We start from the raw sequence: 18,494 nt of genomic DNA, 5'->3' as shown, positions 1-18,494 counted from the left end.
TATATATTATGATGACAGGCATTAGAGCTACCGTGGTGAACACGGAGACTAGGTCCATTACCCTAAAACTCAGTCTCTAGCCCCTTCCTCTCACTTACCTGTCTCCCTATGGTTCTGACTTCCCTTCAGTTTGTCTATTTCTAGCTACTTGTTGACTATTTCTCCCTGCAAATAGTCATATCACTATTTCTGAACTCACTGCTCCCCTCGTTCTAGCTTACTCTAGCCTCCACATTCAGTTTCGATCTCCCTCGCACTGGCTCTTTTCTACATGTATTCCTAGTAATACTATTGTCCTATTCCCAGTAATACTACTGTTATTAGAATCCGCTTGAGGCCATGTTCTGGCTGCTCTTCTTGACTTCAATCCATCCAAGTTGCCCTTCATCCTCTGCCTTGCTGCCTAACTCATTATTTTACAAATTATGGCCAGCTTTGCTTTTGAAAGGGTGGGGGGGGAAAGGGGTTGAGGAAAATTTGAGGTCTACTTTTTATAGGGCATTTGAACCACTTCACCCAGCAAATTTTAGGGACGCCGCAAAAACCATTTGGCCTGGGTTTGACGGTTCAACTTATTCACTCCTGCCCTACTTCATGCAAACTTGGTTTATGCTCATTATCTCCAGGAGACAACCCATTTCTGGGTTTTCACTAGGTCCTCCTTTACCTGTCCTGGCCCCTTAGTCCAACTGTCCTCTCTCAGCTTGGCATTTAGAACACGTTGTTCTCTTTTAAGCATGTCTTTTCTGTCCAAAGACACTGTGGAGGGACGCCTGGGTGGCGCAGTTGGTTGGACGACTGCCTCCGGCTCAGGGCGTGATCCTGGAGTCCCGGGATCGAGTCCCACATCAGGCTCCCAGCTCCATGAGGAGTCTGCTTCACTCTCTGACCTTCTCCTCGCTCATTCTCTCTCTCACTGTCTCTCTCTCAAATAAATTAAAAAAAAAAAAAAAATCTTAAAAAAAAAATCTCAAAGACACTGTGGACAGAAATGGACCTTTGGCTTTCTGCAGTATAAAGTATACTGAAGTCTACTGCGTTGTAAGCACTGCTCTGCTTTACAAACATGCTCATTTTTTTTTCACAAGCTTGAGATGTGTACTTTTAACACCTCCATGTTATACAGAGGTTAAATAATTTGCCCAAGGCCACAAGAGGCAGAACTCAAATTTGAACTCAGGTTTAACTCATGAAATTAGGTTCCCTTCAGTGACTGCCTGCCTGACTCCACAGTGGGTGGGTGTGAAGTGCATGGTAGACCCCAGGCTTACCTCCAGGGCCTCTCTGTACCTCAGAAAAAAACAGATACCCTGTAGAGAGTAAGCCTCAACAGATATTTATTGCATGTAATACTCTCCTCTCACAGGAGTTTCTCTTTGCTGTTAGTGATCTCCCACAGTGCCTGGGGTCTGAACTAAGCACTTTGGCACTTAATTGTCCACTGTCTTGAATTGCCTTTTTCTAGTGTCTTTGCCTAATCACAGAGAATTTTTCTTCTTTCATCAAGTCCAGTCTACTCCAACTGGTTGGTGTGGACATGAGGTTATTAGGCCTTCACAGCAAGATCTTCCTAATCCACCGGTAAAGATAATCAGTGGCACTTAAATCTAAGAACCTTTTGGGGTATTGTTAAAAATGCAGTCTCCTGATTAGATTTGGGGGGTGGGACCCAGGAACCTGCATTTGTACCACCACATTCTTAGGCTACAATCAGTGGATCTTGCTACATTCCTGCCTGTGAGGGCTGCCCCATTTAAGCAGGATTATTTCCTTGTATAATGACTTCTCTAACATTGCACACAGCTGAAGAATTAGAAGCTGGGCTTCTTTTGTTTCTGGATTCACCACTTGGAAGGTGTAATAACATCCTCTGACAGGCGGCTTGCCACAGGTGCATGCTTGCCACGTGCACCCCCCTGGTACCATCCCCCGTTCAGTCCTGGGGGCCCCAAACCCCACCATCCCTACCACCACCCCGCCCTCGCCCTCTTCCAAATCCTCAAACCCACCCTTGACCCTTTCCCTTCCCCCACCTCAGCCCCTCCCTCCAGCCCCCGCCCAGCCCTTTTCCCTCCCCCACCTCTCCTCCGGGTAACCCCCCCCAAGCTCCTCCCACCTTAGAACATTTTTTTTTGTTCCTAAGTTTCCCCAGTGAGATTGGGTTGGGGGGAGGGGCTGGCTGGTCGGGAGGACACACTGCCATTCATTAGGGTTCCTACGGAAAGGGCTACTTTTTCCATCTCAGAAAACCCTCGTTTTCTACCAGAGAAATGGGCAGAGGCCTCTCTCTGGAACTTGGCTGGAGGGAGGTCACTCTCCGGGAGAGACCCTCCGTCTGCAAATACCCCAAAGCAGGCCCAGCCTGCCGTGTTCCTTTGTTGGGACAGAAAGGGAATGGAATCTTACCAATAGGTGAAAAGGGCGAGAGAATACCAAGGATGGGCCCACCCTTCTTCCTACAAAGGCCTAATACTAAAAGGGAAGGGGAAAAAAAACCACCAACAAAGAGTTTAAGATAGTAGTCCCAGCTTTTTCAAATATGAAGCATTTTTTAACCAATCCATTTTTTAATTTTTAAATTCTTGACATTACAGAACTAAACTGAAATTTATTAACATTCCACTCTTACATTTCTTATCGACAAACAGAAATAAAATTCATGAGCCAAAAACCCAAACAAAACTAAAAACAGGGAAAAGCTTATAAAACTAAATATGGATCCCAGCATTAACAGCTGAACAGAGAATGTGATTTTTAAATTCTTAGCGGATGATAAAGTTGTGTAGAAACTGAACACTTACAAATTATTTAAAACCTGGAATCACTGACCAGAAATTACACAGTTGGATCATGGGAAAACAGCAGAAAGGGGTTTTAAGTGAACCTACACTGTTCTAGCTGCACCCCATGCCCTTCTCGGAGGAAAGCCTGGCATTGATTAGATACTGGGCCAGACTAATACTGGCAGCAGAACCAGTGATAGTAACCTGCCTACCAGAGGAGCCTTCCACGGGATTGGCAATTTTGATCTGGGCCCCGGACATCTGGCGGATCTCATTAATGTTGGCGCCTTGGCGCCCGATTATGCAGCCAATTAAGTTATTTGGAATGGTGAGTTCATGGGTGGTTTGAGTAGATGCATCCAAACTTGCCCAATAGCCTTTCACCTCTGGAGAGCTGGAGTCAATTCCGGCGAATCCGGTCCCGCCGTGCATCATGGCAAAGTGAGACTGTTGTCTTGCCACCTGGTTCAGCTTGGCCAGATCGAGCGGAGAAATGGTGTGTTGTCCTTGAATCGAGTAGGCATCTAGAGGTGGTCCCTCCAGGTCATGGGTGGCATGGGGGTAGCCCGCAGCGTCGCTGCACCGATCTTGGCCGCCCGCGCAGATGACTGGAGAGCTGGCCGGCATGGGCTGGTACGGAATGGTCATGACTCTCCCTTGCGGAGACTGGGAGAGCGTCTCCAGCATGACCAGGCAGATCTGCTTGACACACTCGGTGACAGACTGCGGCACGCCAGCAATGGTGATGGCCCGCTCAGTGGAGTTGGGCAGCATATCCCCCGCCACCTGGACCTGGGCCCCCGTACTCTCGCGGATCTCTTTGATCTTACACCCGCCTTTCCCAATCAGGGAGCCGCACTGGGTGGCCGGCACCACCAGCCTCAGGGTGACCGGGGGCCTGCTGGCCGCCGTGCTGTTGGTCATGGAGCTGTTGATATCTTCTTCCAGCTTATCGATGATCATAGCGAAGGCCTTAAAGATGGCATTGGTAGGGCCGGTCAGAGTGATGATTCTCTCCGGGCAATTCCCCTCCGAGATGTTGATCCGCGCGCCACTCTCCTCGCGGATCCTCTTAACCGACTCCCCTTTCTTCCCAATGATGCTTCCTACTTCCTTTCCGTGCATAAGCAGCCGAATGGTGAGAGTCACATTTAGTCCACTTTCAGTCACACCGGCATCCATGGCGAGCGGCGGGCGGCGTTCGGGGGAGTTGGGCTCGTTACGTGGTCAAGTCTTTGGTGGCTGGCGGGGGGAGGGGAGGTGTAGGCCCAAAACTGCCGGCGCGAGGCGAGCGAGGGCCGCGGGAGCGAGCGGGCGCGGGCGGGAGGCCGCGGCGTCGTCGCAGGGGCAGGCGGCGGCGGCGGAGGGGGCGAGCGGGGCCGGGAGCGGCGGGCGGGCGGGTGGGCGAGGGCGCGGCGGTGGCGACTCCGGCGGCAGCCTCGGCGGTCTGGGCGGGGCGGGAAGCCCGCTTTCAACCCCGCGTACCCTCTGACCCCGGAAGTGCTTGCCGCGCAGGACCCCTTGAAAAAAAATGAGGACCCGTCTTTTTTAGGTCACAAGATTGCGCCAACCTCCACATGGTAGTTTTTAAAAACTCTTTTTAACAGCCTAGCGTTGAACATAAAGCCCCGATGGGCAGACGCTGTGAGCCCGGCAAGGTTTTAAAACAACGTGCATTTTATTAACTCAAGCGGCACAGGCAAATGTTTTGAAATGTTAGTGTTGTGAATGGGGCTGAAACGTTATTTTCCCGCCTTGCAAAAAGGGTTTGGAAGCGGAGCGACACGGGCAGCCCCGGCAGTAACTGCAGGCGGCAGCTGGGACGCCGCGGGTTTAAAACGTGCGCGTGAGGCGGCTAGAGCGCGTGCGCGAGGGTGTGGGGAGACGGGAGGGGCAGCGGCGGTCTTCCGGGGGGGAGGGGCGGCGAGGCGAGGCTTGTGGGGCGGGTGCGCGCGCGCGAGCGCGCGCGAGCAGGCACGTGGGGCCCCTTCGTCCCCGGTGCCCGGGCGCCCCGCGCCAGCCCCCACCCTTGCCCCGGTCCCCCAGCGGCGACCGGTGAGGAAAAAGACCGAAATCCCCCCCTACCGCCGCCCAAGTTGCGGCTCTGCACTTGATTTCTGGGGAGTGTTGGAAACATGGCCATAAAAAAAGAATGGCGTCCATTTACATAATGCTTTGTTTGCATTTTGCAAGTTTCTTTTGGTTGAATCTAGAGAAACCCCACCTCCTAGTGTCTTTTTAGTCGTGGCAGTCTTGCCAGACATTTAAGACAATGGTGTGCCTCTTGGGAACCGCATTTTTTTAGGGGTCCCGAGTAGTGCGGGGGGGTGGTTCTTGAGATTTTCCCCATGCCGTTTAAGCTCCCGCTCTGCCTTTCTACCCTTGGTGCAGACGCCGCGCCCCGCTTTCTTCGGGGGCGGCCCCTGTCGGGCCCCGCCATCTTGGAAGGCCTTTCTTGCAGTTCGCCATCGCACGTTCCTCTCGCTAAAGAAAAGTCGTTTGGGTGGCTCGTGTACGTTTATTTCTGTCCGTTTCTCTTTACTTCGGCTAAGCCAGACAGAGAAAGCACCCAGACAGACGTATGCGCAGCGTGCTTTAGGATCCCGCAGGGAAAGAGGCTAACGTGGCGGTCCCTCCGCCCCCCTTCCTTCCCCACGGGGTGGCCGCCATGTTTCCAGAACACAAAATGGCGACACGTGTCCTGGATTTGTCGCCAACGAGAAATTGGGGTCGACCGAAAGCTCCAGAATGCCCCCACCCCCATCCCGTGCGTCTTGGCTGCAGCCCCCTCGCAGCGAGTGCTCTGCCCACCCGGGTCCAAACCTCGGCTGCCTAATTTTAATGCATTTCCTCCATTAATTTAAAATGGAAACGTTTATAACTAAAAAAAAATGAAGGCATAATATTGAGTTCTCGTTAGTTTTAAATTTAATAGTGAGTAACGAGGGGCAGTACCAGTGGTTAATTTGGGCCCCCCAGTACCGAAGCATTTAGGAATTGCTGCTTTAAGTAATGAGAAAGTTCCTGATTTCCTAGACTTTTTTATCTCAGGCTGGTGTGCGGGAGAGACCAAGAAATGGTCTCATAAAACAACTTAAAAAAAAAAAGATAATTTCCATAAAGCCATTCAGACACCAGTGACCTTTTTCAGAGGGCAGCTGGCTGGTGAACCTCAGTTTACCCACACCTGGCATTCACTTTTAGTGTGGAGGGACAGAGACAAATGTTACTGTGCATTTACCAGTGCCAGATGCTGTGCTACCATTTTACTGCATACTATCTTTAATTTTTACAATGATCTTCTGAGGTGGGTGTTACCTCTCTCTCTTTTTTTTTAACAGATGAATTCATTTAGGCCCAGAGAGATGAAGTGACTAATTCAAGGTCACACAGTGTGGAGGATGGAATCCTGACCTTCTGATTTCCTTATTGGTGAGCACATTTTCAAATTGTTTTTGTAAGTTATGGTTTTAGAATTCAAGTGCTATTTTGATGTTTAGGTGAGCTTGTCATTTAAAGGAACCCCTCAGGTAACCTTTTGGTGCATAGTTACCCCCAGTTTGTATCTGGGGATTCCCAGTTTTTCCTGGTATGAGCTATACCTGTAAGAGGCTCAAATGCTATTTTTTTAATGAGGTGTTTGGGTGACGATAGGGAGGGGGAAATGATTCAGCCCTACCCAAAGGCTGAAGTATCTGTCAGTCCAGCCTTGTCTGTGGCACCTAAATCTACCTGGCTCTGTGGGAGCAAGCAGTTTCTGTGTGTGACTCACTAGCTTCCTTCAGCTAAGCATGGGCATGACTTCCGCCTTCCTCACCCCAATATCCTAACCAAGTAAAAATAAATAATTTGACTTTGGAACCAAGCCTTCATTTCTCTGCAAATATTGAGAGAGCATGACACTATGAGGTAAATCGTAAGTCTGTGAACTCTTCAGTTTAACAAATAAATTGTAGGCCAGACAAGGAATATGTATGTGCCTGAATAGGGCTCTACATGCGTGGATGTTAGAGATGGAGAGAAGGGTTTTTTGCTTCTTTTATGTTAGTGCCCTATATCATAGTTTTTGAAGTGCTTTTGCATTACTGTATATAATTCTACAAACAACTTTGGTAGGTGGATATGTCATAGCAACAATGACAGTAATGGCACTAAGTGCTTACTATGCCAGGCACTGTTTGAAGCTTTATTCTGTATGATAATTCAGTGGCTTTCATATTTTTTTATTTTAAATATTTTATTTCTAAGTAATCTCTACCCCCAGCATGGGGCTTGGACTCACAACCCCACAATCAAGATTACGTACTCTACCGACTATGCCAACTAGGTTTCTCAACAGTTTTATTTTTTTAATTTTTTTAAATTTTCTTTATTTATTTGACAGAGAGAGATCACAAGCAGGCAGAGAGGCAGGCTCCCCGCCGAGCAGAGAGCCTGGTGCGGGACTCGATCCCAGGACCCTGAGATCACGACCCGAGCTGAAGGCAGTGGCCTAACCCACTGAGCCACCCAGGCACCCCTTCTCAACAGTTTTAAAAGCAAACCACCATAAGAGCTAAATCTTACAAAATAACTCATATATGCACATAAATATATGTATATATATATCACATATATGAAACAAAATCTTTGCAGAACAATACTTGTTCTTATGTGCAGTATACTCTGGTAGTTTCTGTTCTTTAACATGAAATAAAAAGGCACATCAAAACTAAAATAATGAGAAACCCATTATTGGGTTGTGACCAAAATGATTAATATACACATTTAATCCTCACAAAACCTGTGATGGGGGTGATGTTAATTTCCATTTTGCAGAGATACAGAGGGGTGAGGGATTTTGTCCAAGGCACAGTTATTAAATAGGAAAATAGGGCTTTGAATCTAGGCAATCTGAATCCAGAGTCTGTATATTTACCACTATGTAAGATGTGGTTTCTGCAAAGGACCTTGTCTTATAGGAGAGACAGAACTGTTTGGGGAATTAAAATTATTAGTAAATATTAAAAACTGAGGAGACAAAAAGAGAAATTATATATAATTAGGAATTATATCCTGATTCAAACTATTCTGCTTCTCTAAATCTGCCACATATTTATTTTCCCTAAAGAAAATTGTATCCATTGAGTCTTTCTTCCCAAGACTGCTTGTTTTAAACCTTTTTTGCGTGAAATTTTCCATTAGTTTTTTCATATCTGAGTACCTCTAGGATTCTACCTTCTCCTGCCCCTCAATAAAGATATCCCCTTCCCCACTCTCAGCCTCTTTGTTTCCTCTAGAGTCCTACAAACCCTCTCTGCCTGCATAGGCAACATGAGCTGTTGATTCAATTGTAACGTGTCTTGTTGTTGATAGTGTGTTTGTATAGGCTGCGTGCTGTGGATGACCCGGAAATCTGGTAAAGAGGGCACTGGACTTGGGAATCTGTGGCTCTGGCTGCCCGCTTCAGCTCTGCCACTGTCTAGCTTTGAGAAGTTTACAACCCAATTCAGAACTGGGCTTTGGTTTTCTCATCTGTAAAACAAGAGATTAAATGATGTCTTCTAATTCTGTCTAGGGAGCAATGATATTTGATGATCTTGGTTCTTTATCTCTGGAGGAGGGGAGGGTTATGTAAATATAACTTATGGTAAATTCTCCACTCCCTTCCCCAGACCTGCACTATCTTGTGGATATATAAGTGAATTCCACACCACCCATTTTACAGATGAAGCCACTAAGATATGGCACAATGGACTAAATAGTCACTGCCCCACCCCTGGAGCCTCATGCCTGACTCTTCTCGCATTTGAATGACTGCAGGTTAGTTAAGGAGTTTAATGAGGTTGTGAAGGTGAGTCAGGCCTAGACTTTGGAAATTTAACCACAGGATTTATATTCCATTCAGAGGAAGGATTTTTGCTTCTTTTTACTTCACATTGGCATGTTTCGTGAAATAATTTTGAAGTGATTTCATGTTAATCATCACAGACAACTTTGCCAGGAAAGTATTATTATGCCTATTTTTATGGACGAGCCATCTGTGGATCAGAAGGGTGAAGTGACTTGCCCAAGGTTGCACAGCTTGTCAGAACCTGAGCTGGATCTCTTGAATGTTGGTTGTGTCTTGTTCCTCTTCTTGGCTTCTGATGCTTTGACACATGGAATAATTTTATCTTTAACTCAAAAAGCTTTCAGTCTAGTTTTTATTCTTCTGTCCTAGAGCAGCCAGTCCACTTACATTAGGTTCCTGATTTTTTTGGTTTAAGAAAACCTCTTTCTCTTTTTCTCTAATGTTTACATTTATGGGTTTGGGGAGTGGTGGGAATTATTCCTCTGGAGACTCTGGAGGCAGGGACCACATTTTTTTCCCCTTAATCTACCTGGTCCAGCAAGTAGAGATAGCTTTTTAAATTTGCTCTACCAACATGCAACATTTTTTTTTCTGTCTTTTTTAAAAAAAGTATTTTTTTTAAATTACTTTTCAGTGTACTAGAATTCATTGTTTATGAACCACACCCAGTGCTCCATGCAATACGTGTCCTCCACAATACCCACCACCAGCCTGGCCCAACTTCCCACCCACCACCCCTTCAAAACCCTCAGATTGTTTTTCAAAGTCCATAGTCTCTCATGGTTCATCTCCCCTTCCAATTTCCCTCAACTCCCTTCTCCTCTCCATCTCCCCATGTCCTCCTTGTTGTTTCTTAGGCTCCACAAATAAGTGAAACCATATGATAATTGACTCTGTGCTTGATTTATTTCACTCAGCATAATCTCCTCCAGTTCCATCCATGTTGATACAAAAGTTGGTTATTCATCCTATCAAATGGAGACATAATACTCCATATTGTATAGGACCACATTTTCCTTATCCATTCGTCCTTTGAAGGGCATCTTGGTTCTTTCCACAGTTTGGCGACCGTGGCCATTGCTGCTATGAACATTGGGGTACAGATGGCCCTTCTTTTCACTACATCTGTATCTTTGGGGAAAATACCCAGTAGTGCAATTGCAGGGTCATAGGGAAGCTAACATGCAGCATTTTAAAAAAAATAATAATTTCTTTCTCTCTTACTCCTTCAGAATTTGCTTCTCATTTTTCTTTTATTTCAAATTATAGTAAATTGGGGCTCGTGGGTGGCTCAGTTGTTAAGCTTCTGCCTTAGGCTCAGGTCATGATTCCAGGGTCCTGGGATTGAGCCCTGCATTGGGCTCTCTTCTCAGTGGGAAGCCTGCTTCTCCCTCTCCCACTACCCCTGCTTGCGTTCCCTCTCTTGCTGTGTCTTTCTCTGTCAAATAAATAAAATCTTAAAAAATAAATTGAGAGGGCCTTGACCCTATCACGTTCTGGGATACTACAGAATATAGCTTAAGGAGTATTTGTATATATATGTATTTTTAATGACATTTACCCCTTTATTAATTTATTTAAAAGGTGTTACTTATTTTAGAGAGAGAAAGCAGGAGAACATAGAGAGAGACTGAGAGGGAGAAATGGACTCCCCACGGAGCAGGGAGCCCAGTGTAGGGCTTAACCTCTGGACCCTGAGATCATGACCTGAGCTGAAGGCAGATCTTCCTTTCCTTTCCCTTTTCTTTTCTTTCTTTCTTTCTCTCTCTTTCTTTCAGATTTTATTTATTTATTTGACAGAGGGAGAGAGAGGGCATGAGCAGGCAGAGTGGGAGATGGAGAACCAGGCTCTCTGCTGAGCAGGGAGCTTGATGGCAGGGTTCAATCCCAGGATCCTGGGATCATGACCTAAGCCGAAGGCAGACACTTAACAGATTAAGCCATCCAGGTGCCCCACTATCTTTTCTTTCTTTCTTTCTTTCTTTTTTTTTTTTTTAAGATTTACTTATTTATTTTAGAGGAAGAGATAGAGCACACCCATGCACAAAGTGGGGGCGGAGTGGGCAGAGGGAGAGGGAGAGAGAGTCTTATGCAGACTCTGTGCTGAGTGCAGAGCCCAACTTGGGGCTCGATCTCATGACTCTGAGATCATGACCAGAGCTGAAATCAAGAGTCAGATATTTAGTTGCCACCCAGGTGCCCCTAACCTAGGAAATATTTTTTTTACCCATTTTATGGATTGTAACAAGAGTAATGATATTAATCTCATATACTGATGATCTTGTGCTGCTGTTATGGGGTTATTACTGGATTTTCTCAGAAACATAAAAAATATATTGATGTGCTTTATACAAGTGCCCAGGAGGTACAGCAACATTCTTGTCATAAGTTCTCCTAGTTGGGGAAAGTAATGTCCATGGATTCCTCAGGGTTACTCTGACAGAAATAAGGCATGGAGAAGGGAGTGCAGAGAAAAGTTAAAAGGAAAATGAGAACAGAGTACAAATGCAAAGTATAGAAAGTAAGGAAGGAAAAAAGGTAAGAAAAGGAAAGAGAAAAGACTAGGGCAGAGGGAAGAGAAGTACACAGGATCGTTGGAAGAGATGTGAAGAAAACAATTCAGAGGTCCATTGGGCCCTCGTGTGGTGTGGAAAGCATAGGCTGCTGTCTTGCACCAAGAAAGAGCAGCTAATACGACAACTCCTGAGCACCATGTCTCTTTTATCCTCTCTTCCCAATGAGAGGTTGGGAAAATTGCTTTGTTTTTTGCTCTTAGCTGGGGATGTAATTAAGATGCTGGTAATTTTAATATTAGTCTCAGATCAGTTGGTATATCAAGGAAAATGTGCTATAAAGATCACTTCAAGTATTCTAGGTCAAAATTTATCTTATTCATTCAGTCAGCAAATAGTTTTTTCTTTTCTTAATTTTCTTTTCTTTTTCATGTTAACTCAACTCCCAGCATGGGACTTGAACTCAGTACCCTGAGATCAAGAGTCTCATACTCTACCGACCTAGCCAGCCAGGCACCCCAGTCAGCAAATACTTACTGATTGCTTGATACGTCCCAAACACAGAGGATACAGAAATGAATGAGATCCTGTCCTTGCCTTCAAGATGTTTGTGACCAGGAGAGCGACACTGACAAATAAACATTCACAGTATAATACATTACTATTTTAGAATATGAGTAAGCAGAGAATGCTATGGGCTTAGAAGAGGGTCCTTGATTCAGCCTTGGAGGGGATCCAGAAAGGCTACTTAGAGAAGTTGGCATTCAGGCTGAGTCCCAGGTTAGCAAATTGTAGGGTGGAGGGCAGGAAAGGAGAACTCTTGAGAAGGGAAACAGAGGCCTAAAGGCTGAGTGTGCACAGTCTGTTCAGAAGTTGAAGACATTTCAGAAAGGATGCTTGCATGATCCAGTTTTTGGTGATGATTGTTCTGCTACTTTCAGAAGTGTATGTTACTGAGACTTGATTGTGCTTACACACAGAAAGTTTAAGTCTTATTTTGTAGCAATAATTCTCATTTATGATGTAGACATCAGAAATTGTATTTCTGGTCTAGAGATTCGAAGGAGAGAATGTAAGTAAAGCAGTTTTTGAATTAGCAAATGATTGTTCACCCTCTGTGAGTAAAGGAAAGAAGATACAGGGCATAGTATATCCCTTTCTTATCCAAGTTTTGGACGTGGGTTGTGTTCTGCTTTGTTTTCAAAGGGTTGTGTGTGTGTGGAAATTTATGGTTTTTGTTTAGGTGATTAGGATGTTTGAGTTAGGAAGGAGGGAAAGGAGTTCAAGAATAACTGCTACTTTATGGCAGAACAAAAGAAATACATTTAAATAGCACATTTCTCTAATCCCACCTACTGAGCACAAGCAAGACTTAGTTGGGAACTTTGTTTCAGAGACACAATTAATTCAACCAGACAAAGCATTTGTTCAGCATTATTTGCTGTGTAAAATCTGTTGTGTCTGGATTAAGCACATTGATATTTGGTTTTTTGTTTTTTTGAGACATGGTTATAGCTGCATTAAATAAAAACCTTATGTGTATTCATTGGACAATACTGGGATTTTACCTGGATTAAAAGTAAAAAAGTATTGTGTGGAGTAGGAAGAACGTGCTTAGAAAGTAGCACACAGATTCTGTGGTCATTTCTCAGTCATCTTGACCTCTCTGTGGCACCTGACACTCCCTCCTTGCACTTTAGTTTCATTTAGCTTCTACAATGCCACTCCCTTGGTTTTCCCCTGCCTCACTGGCCCCTCCTTCTCAACCCCATCCCCCTTTTTTGGCTTCTCATCCCCAGCCCCCCTTTGAATCCTCCTTATCTTCTTAGCCTCTAATGATGGAGTGAGTACTCGGATCAGTCTCAGATCAGTCCGTGCATCCCTTCTCTGTTTACACTCATTCCCTGGGTGTTCTCTTTCAAGACTTTAAATGCCATTTGTACTCTGACAATTCTCAAGTGTATATCATCAGCTTGGATGTCTTCCCCTGAACTCAAGACTCTCTTATCTGACTGCCTGCAGGATATCATCTCTACTTGGTTATTTAATAGCTTCTTGAGCTTAACATATTCAGCAAATTAATTTTGAAACTTCTCTCAAATGTGTACCTCTGGGAGTTACCCGTTGGCTCAGGCATTTGGGCATCTGGCTCTTGGTTTCAGCTCAGGTCATGATCCCCTGGGTCATAAGATGGAGCCGTGTGTCAGGCTTCATGCTCAGTGGGGAGTCTGCTTGAGGATTCTCTCTCTCTCTGTCCCTTCCTCTACTGGAGCTCGTGCTCTCTCTCTCTCTCTCAAATAAATAAATGAATCTTCAAATGTGTACCTCTGCCAGTTCCTCCCCATTTTAGTTTCAGTTGTATTGAATATATGGAGGACTCTCCCTTGAGTCCGTTCTTTTCTTTTTAAAGTTTTAATTTATTTATTTGACAGAGAGAGAGAGTGAGAGAGCACAACCCAGGGGGAGCAGTAGAGGGAGAGGGAGAAGCAGACTCCCTTCTTCCTGATGCAGGGCTCAATCCCAGGACCCTGGGATCATGATCTTAGCGAAAGCAGACGCTTAATTGACTGAGCCACTGAGGTGCCCTGGCTCTGTTCTTTTTCTTACTTTCCTCATATAGTCCACTAGAAGGTCCTGTAAGTTCTACCTTAAAAAACACCCAGGATTTGAACACTTCTTACTGCCTCACCTGCTACTTTTGGAATAGGCTTCCCTTGGCCTACCAGGGTAATCCTGTTAAGTGTCTATCAAATCGTGCCACTCCTCTGCTGAGAAGTGTCGTCTGGATCCCGCCCATGTTAAAAATTAAAGTCCTTACAGTGGTCTAGGAGGCCACGTAGGATCTTCAGCAGCACTCTTGAGGCTGCTCCTGACATCATCTACCACATTCCTCTTGTGCTCTGGACACTTCAGTCTCCTTGAAGTTGCTCCAACATGCCAAGCCTTGGACTTCTGTAGTTGTATTCTTTCCTGGAATACTTCTTCCAGTTACCAGTATGGCCTCCTCCCTTACCTCCTTCAGGTTTCTGCTCTGTTGTCTAGTTTGTAAAGCATTCCTTGACTTCACTATTTAAAATAAAACCATCTCCTGCTCTCTGCCTTCACAGTTCCCTTTCGCTACTTAATTTTTTTTTTCCATAGACGTTATTACTGTTTGATGTACTATTCATTCATTATTCATATATTTATTGAGGGATGTCTACTGTGTGCACACACTGTTCTAGAGACTCCCTCTACCATAGTTTGTTTATTATTGGTTACCTGCCACTGAAATGTAAATTTCATGATAGCTAGGACTTTGTTTTGCTTGTTGCTATATCACCATCTCCTAGAATAGTGCCTAGCACTTGGGAGTTGAATGAACATTTTTTTAAATTAATGTATATGGGTTATGTGCCAGATAATGAGGGGAAGATCTATATGAATAACATATTGTTTCTGCCTTCAAGTGACGCAGTCTAAAAAATGTTTTGATCTGAATAGTGCTGTGCTCTCTAACAGGATAAAGTGATACACCATTTTGGAATTGGGGAGGTAAGGACGGGTTTGCAAGGATATGGCTCTCCTTAGAGATGAAGTCCTACTTTGTCAGGCTTATTGATAATTTGTACTATTTCTGGGAGGGTAGGATTGCTGATAGCTCACGGGATTAGTGGCTTTTTGAGTTACAGTTTTTCTTTGGTCTGGTCTTCTAGAGCAGGAGTTTCTTTTTTTTTTTTTTTTTAAGATTTTATTTATTTATTTGACAGAGAGAGATCACAGGTAGACAGAGAGGCAGGCAGAGAGAGAGAGGGAAGCAGGCTTCCCCGCTGAGCAGAGAGCCCGATGCGGGACTCGATCCCAGGACCCTGAGATCATGACCTGAGCCGAAGGCAGTGGCTTAACCCACTGAGCCACCCAGGCGCCCCTAGAGCAGGAGTTTCTTTAAAATCCTGTTACCAGTCTTGGTTCATTCAGATACCTTCTAGGAACCCACTGTCATAGCCACTTCTTCTCAGCATAAGTGAAGGAGTTTTCTATCTTTATCTTCCTTCATATCTGAAAATTCTTTTCCAGAAACCCTGGTCACCCACGTACTAGCTGTTTGGTCTTGAAACTCTCAGAACTTCAGTTTCTGTACTTGTCAAATGGAGATAATGATGAATGACACCTATCTTCTTGTGAGGATTAAATGACTAAAGACTGATTTTGAGAATGGGAAAGGGAAAAGAGATAGAGGACAGTTTCTTTTCTTTTTTTGCGGGGAAGGGCAGAGTGAGAAGGAGAGAGAGAGAGAGAGAGAGAGAAAATCAAGCAGACTCCATACCTAGCACAGAGCCCAACATGGGCTTGATCTCAGGACCCTGAGATCATGACTGAGCCAAAATCAAGAGTTGGATACTTGGGGTGGGGTGCCTGGGTGGCTCATTAGGTTAAAGCCTCTGCTTTCGGCTCAGGTCACCATCTCAGGGTCCTGGGATCAGGATCATCGCTGTCTGCTCAGCAGGGAGCCTGCTTCCTCCTCTTTCTCTGCCTGCCTCTCTGCCTACTTGTGATATCTGTCTCTTAAAAGATTTTATTTATTTATTTGACAGACAGAGATCACAAGTAGGCAGAGAGGCAGGAGGGGCGGGGTGGGGTGGGGGAGCAGGCTCCCTGCTGAGCAGAGAGCCCGATGCATGGCTTGATCCCAGGACCCTGGGATCGTGACCTGAGCCAAAAGGCAGAGGCTTTAACCCACTGAGCCACTCAGGCACCTGACAGTTTCTTTTTTTTTAGTGAATAGTGTATATTTCTATTTTGAAAAAAAATTTAAAGAGCTGCTTTAGAGTAGGAGGTTTTTAGAAAATACGTCCTTGTCTTTCCACACAGATACTTCTGTAGTATGAGGGCAGTAAAATACTAGAACCCCACCAGGCTGCCCAGTGAGCTGGTGTACCATTTTCCTTCTTTCTTTTTTTAAAGATTTTATTTATTTATTTGACAGAGAGAGAGAGAGAGAGATCATAAGTAGGCAGAGCAGCAGGCGGGGGGGGGGGAAGCAGGCTCCCCACTGATCATAGAGCCCAATGCGGAGCTCGATTCCAGGATCCTGAATCATGCCCTGAGCCGAAGGTAGAGGCTTAACCCTGAGCCACCCAGATACCCCAACAACCATTTTCTTTTTTAAGATTTTATTTATTTATTTGACAGAGATCACAAGCAGGCAGAGAGGCAGGCAGAGAGAGAGGAGGAAGCAGGCTCCCTGCTGAGTAGAGAGCCCGATGTGGGGCTCGATCCCAGGACCCCGAGACCATGACCCGAGCCAAAGGCAGAGAAAATCACTGAGCCACCCAGGCGCCCCCCAACAACCATTTTCTTTAAGTGAAATTGGAACTCAGGAAGTAGTATTTGAAGAGGCTCAAAGGGATTGATGATAATAATAACAGCAATAATAGTAATGGCTAACTGATGAACCAGATACTTTATGTAAATAGTCTTATTTTAATAGCATAGCAACCATGTGAAGGTTGGTTATATGAGAAATAGAGCAGTGTAGGAGTAAGGAGCATAGACTCTGGGGTCATACTTCCTGCCCCAACTTCTTAGCTTTGTCTGTAACTAGCTATGGCCTTGAATTAGAAAACTGCCTTTTTCCTTATCTATAAAATGAGGGTAATAATAGTATCTGCCTCATAAGGTTGTGATGATTAAATGATGAAAGCTATGTAAAGCTTAGCATAGTGCTTGGCAGATAGAAAGTGCTCACTATGGGCTGGAGGGGAGGTGGGTGGGGGGATGGGGTAACTGGGTGGTGGGCATTAAGGGGGCACTTGTTGGAATGAGCACTGGGTGTTAAATGCAACTAATGAATCATTTAACTCTACCTCTGAAACTAGTAATATACTATATGTTAATTAATTGAATTTAAATTAAAAAAAAAGGACCCCCCCCCAAAAAAAAGGGAGTGCTCACTGTGGGGTGCCTGGGTGGCTCATTCAGTTAAATGGCTGCCTTCAGCTCAGGTCATGATCCCAGGGTCCTGGGATGGAGCCCCACATCAGGCTACTTGCTGCCAGGGAGCCTGCTTCTCTCCTGTCTGACATTTCCCCTGCTTGAGCTTGCGCATGCACGCTCGCACTCGCACCTCCTCTGTCTCAATCTCTCTTTCTCGCTGTGTTTCAAATTAATAAAGAAATACAATCTTTTTTTTAAGAAAGTGCTCACTAAGTGTCACTTAAAATAATTAAAGCAGATGGAGAAGCAGAGACTTAGAAAGAGGTAAGGTATGCCTAAGTGACATAGCAAATAAATAACAGAATAGTAGTTTGCTCCTGGGCAGCCAAATTCCAAGGCTCTTGTTTTTTTCTTTTCTTTTCTTTCTTTTTTTTTTTCCAAATAGGTTCTGCACCCAACATGGGACTTGAACTCACTATCCTGAGATCAAGGGTTTCATGCTCTACCAACTGAGCCAACTCTTGTTTCTTACCATTATACTGTACCATGATACTGTACTGTATCATGGATTGAAGGGAAGAGATTGGACATGAACTGCACTTTGTCCAACTTGAGATGAGCATAGATCTGGAGGTCACACCTGGGCTCAGACCTACGTAAGGTTTATTTGTGATCTTAAGTATCTTATCACCATAGCATGTACTGGTTATTCTCTGAAGTGATTTTTCCCTAGATCCAAAGAAATGAAAGAGTGATGGGTCGTTTATAGTCTTCTGCTGAAGGGTTGAGTGTTCCCTGGCTGGAACCAGGAAATGAAGCTGAATAAACACCTGTATCTTACTGCTTTTGGACCTATGTAGGAGTTTGTCCTGTCTTTCTTGTTACTATGATTGTGTTTCCTAATACGACTGGTAATGATGAGAAGCAGAGCAATGTATACATTGAATACTTTATGTGCCATGCGTTTGACATCTATTCTCTCTCTTTTTTTTAAAAGATATTATTTATTAATTTATTTGACAGAGAAAGAGAGATAGCAAGAGAGAGAGAGAGAACAAAGATGGGGAGCAGCAGAGGGAGAGGGAGAAGCAGGCTCTCTGCTGAGCAGGAAGCCCAATGTGGGGCTCAGTCCGAGGACCCTGGGATCATGACCTGAGCCAAAGGCAGACGCTTAACAACTGAGCCACCCAGGTGCCCACTCGCCCTTTTCTTAAGAATTTATTTATTTATTTATTAGAGAGCAGGAGCAAGAGCACAAGCAGGGGAGCATCATCTATTCCTTAATGTAATCCCATAAGGTAGTCACTCTTACTCTATTTTATAGACACAAAGAGATTTGGAAACATGCTTAAACTCACATAGTCAGTGCTGGGATTTGAATATGCAATCTGGCTTTAGGGTCCACATTTTTAACCGCTACACTCTACCGTTTCGATTCTTTTTTTACCT

General features: G+C 44.8%; 1 protein-coding gene and 1 long non-coding RNA gene across 8 annotated transcripts in view; one reads left to right on the top strand and one right to left on the bottom strand.

Moving 5' to 3' along the window:
* Positions 1-2,547: 2,547 nt before the first annotated feature.
* PCBP1 (poly(rC) binding protein 1) lies at positions 2,548-4,145 on the bottom strand. The gene has a single exon (XM_044261312.1). It carries the CDS (start codon positions 3,963-3,965, stop codon positions 2,895-2,897), a length of 1,071 nt encoding a protein of 356 aa, XP_044117247.1. The 5' UTR covers positions 3,966-4,145; the 3' UTR covers positions 2,548-2,894.
* A 132-nt stretch (positions 4,146-4,277) lies between these two features.
* The window catches only part of LOC122914959, a 112,299-nt gene continuing 98,082 nt past the window's right edge, over positions 4,278-18,494 (top strand). For 4 of the 7 annotated variants that reach the window (XR_006385986.1, XR_006385985.1, XR_006385982.1 and 1 more), the window contains exons 1-2: positions 4,849-5,295; positions 6,125-6,215. This is a non-coding gene — a long non-coding RNA (uncharacterized LOC122914959). The other 3 variants (XR_006385983.1, XR_006385984.1, XR_006385981.1) reach the window with 3 other exon arrangements.

Source organism: Neovison vison, chromosome 8, assembly GCF_020171115.1.
Source record: "Neovison vison isolate M4711 chromosome 8, ASM_NN_V1, whole genome shotgun sequence".
Classification (NCBI taxonomy): domain Eukaryota; kingdom Metazoa; phylum Chordata; class Mammalia; order Carnivora; family Mustelidae; genus Neogale; species Neogale vison.
This window is presented reverse-complemented; position numbering and strand designations above follow the sequence as displayed.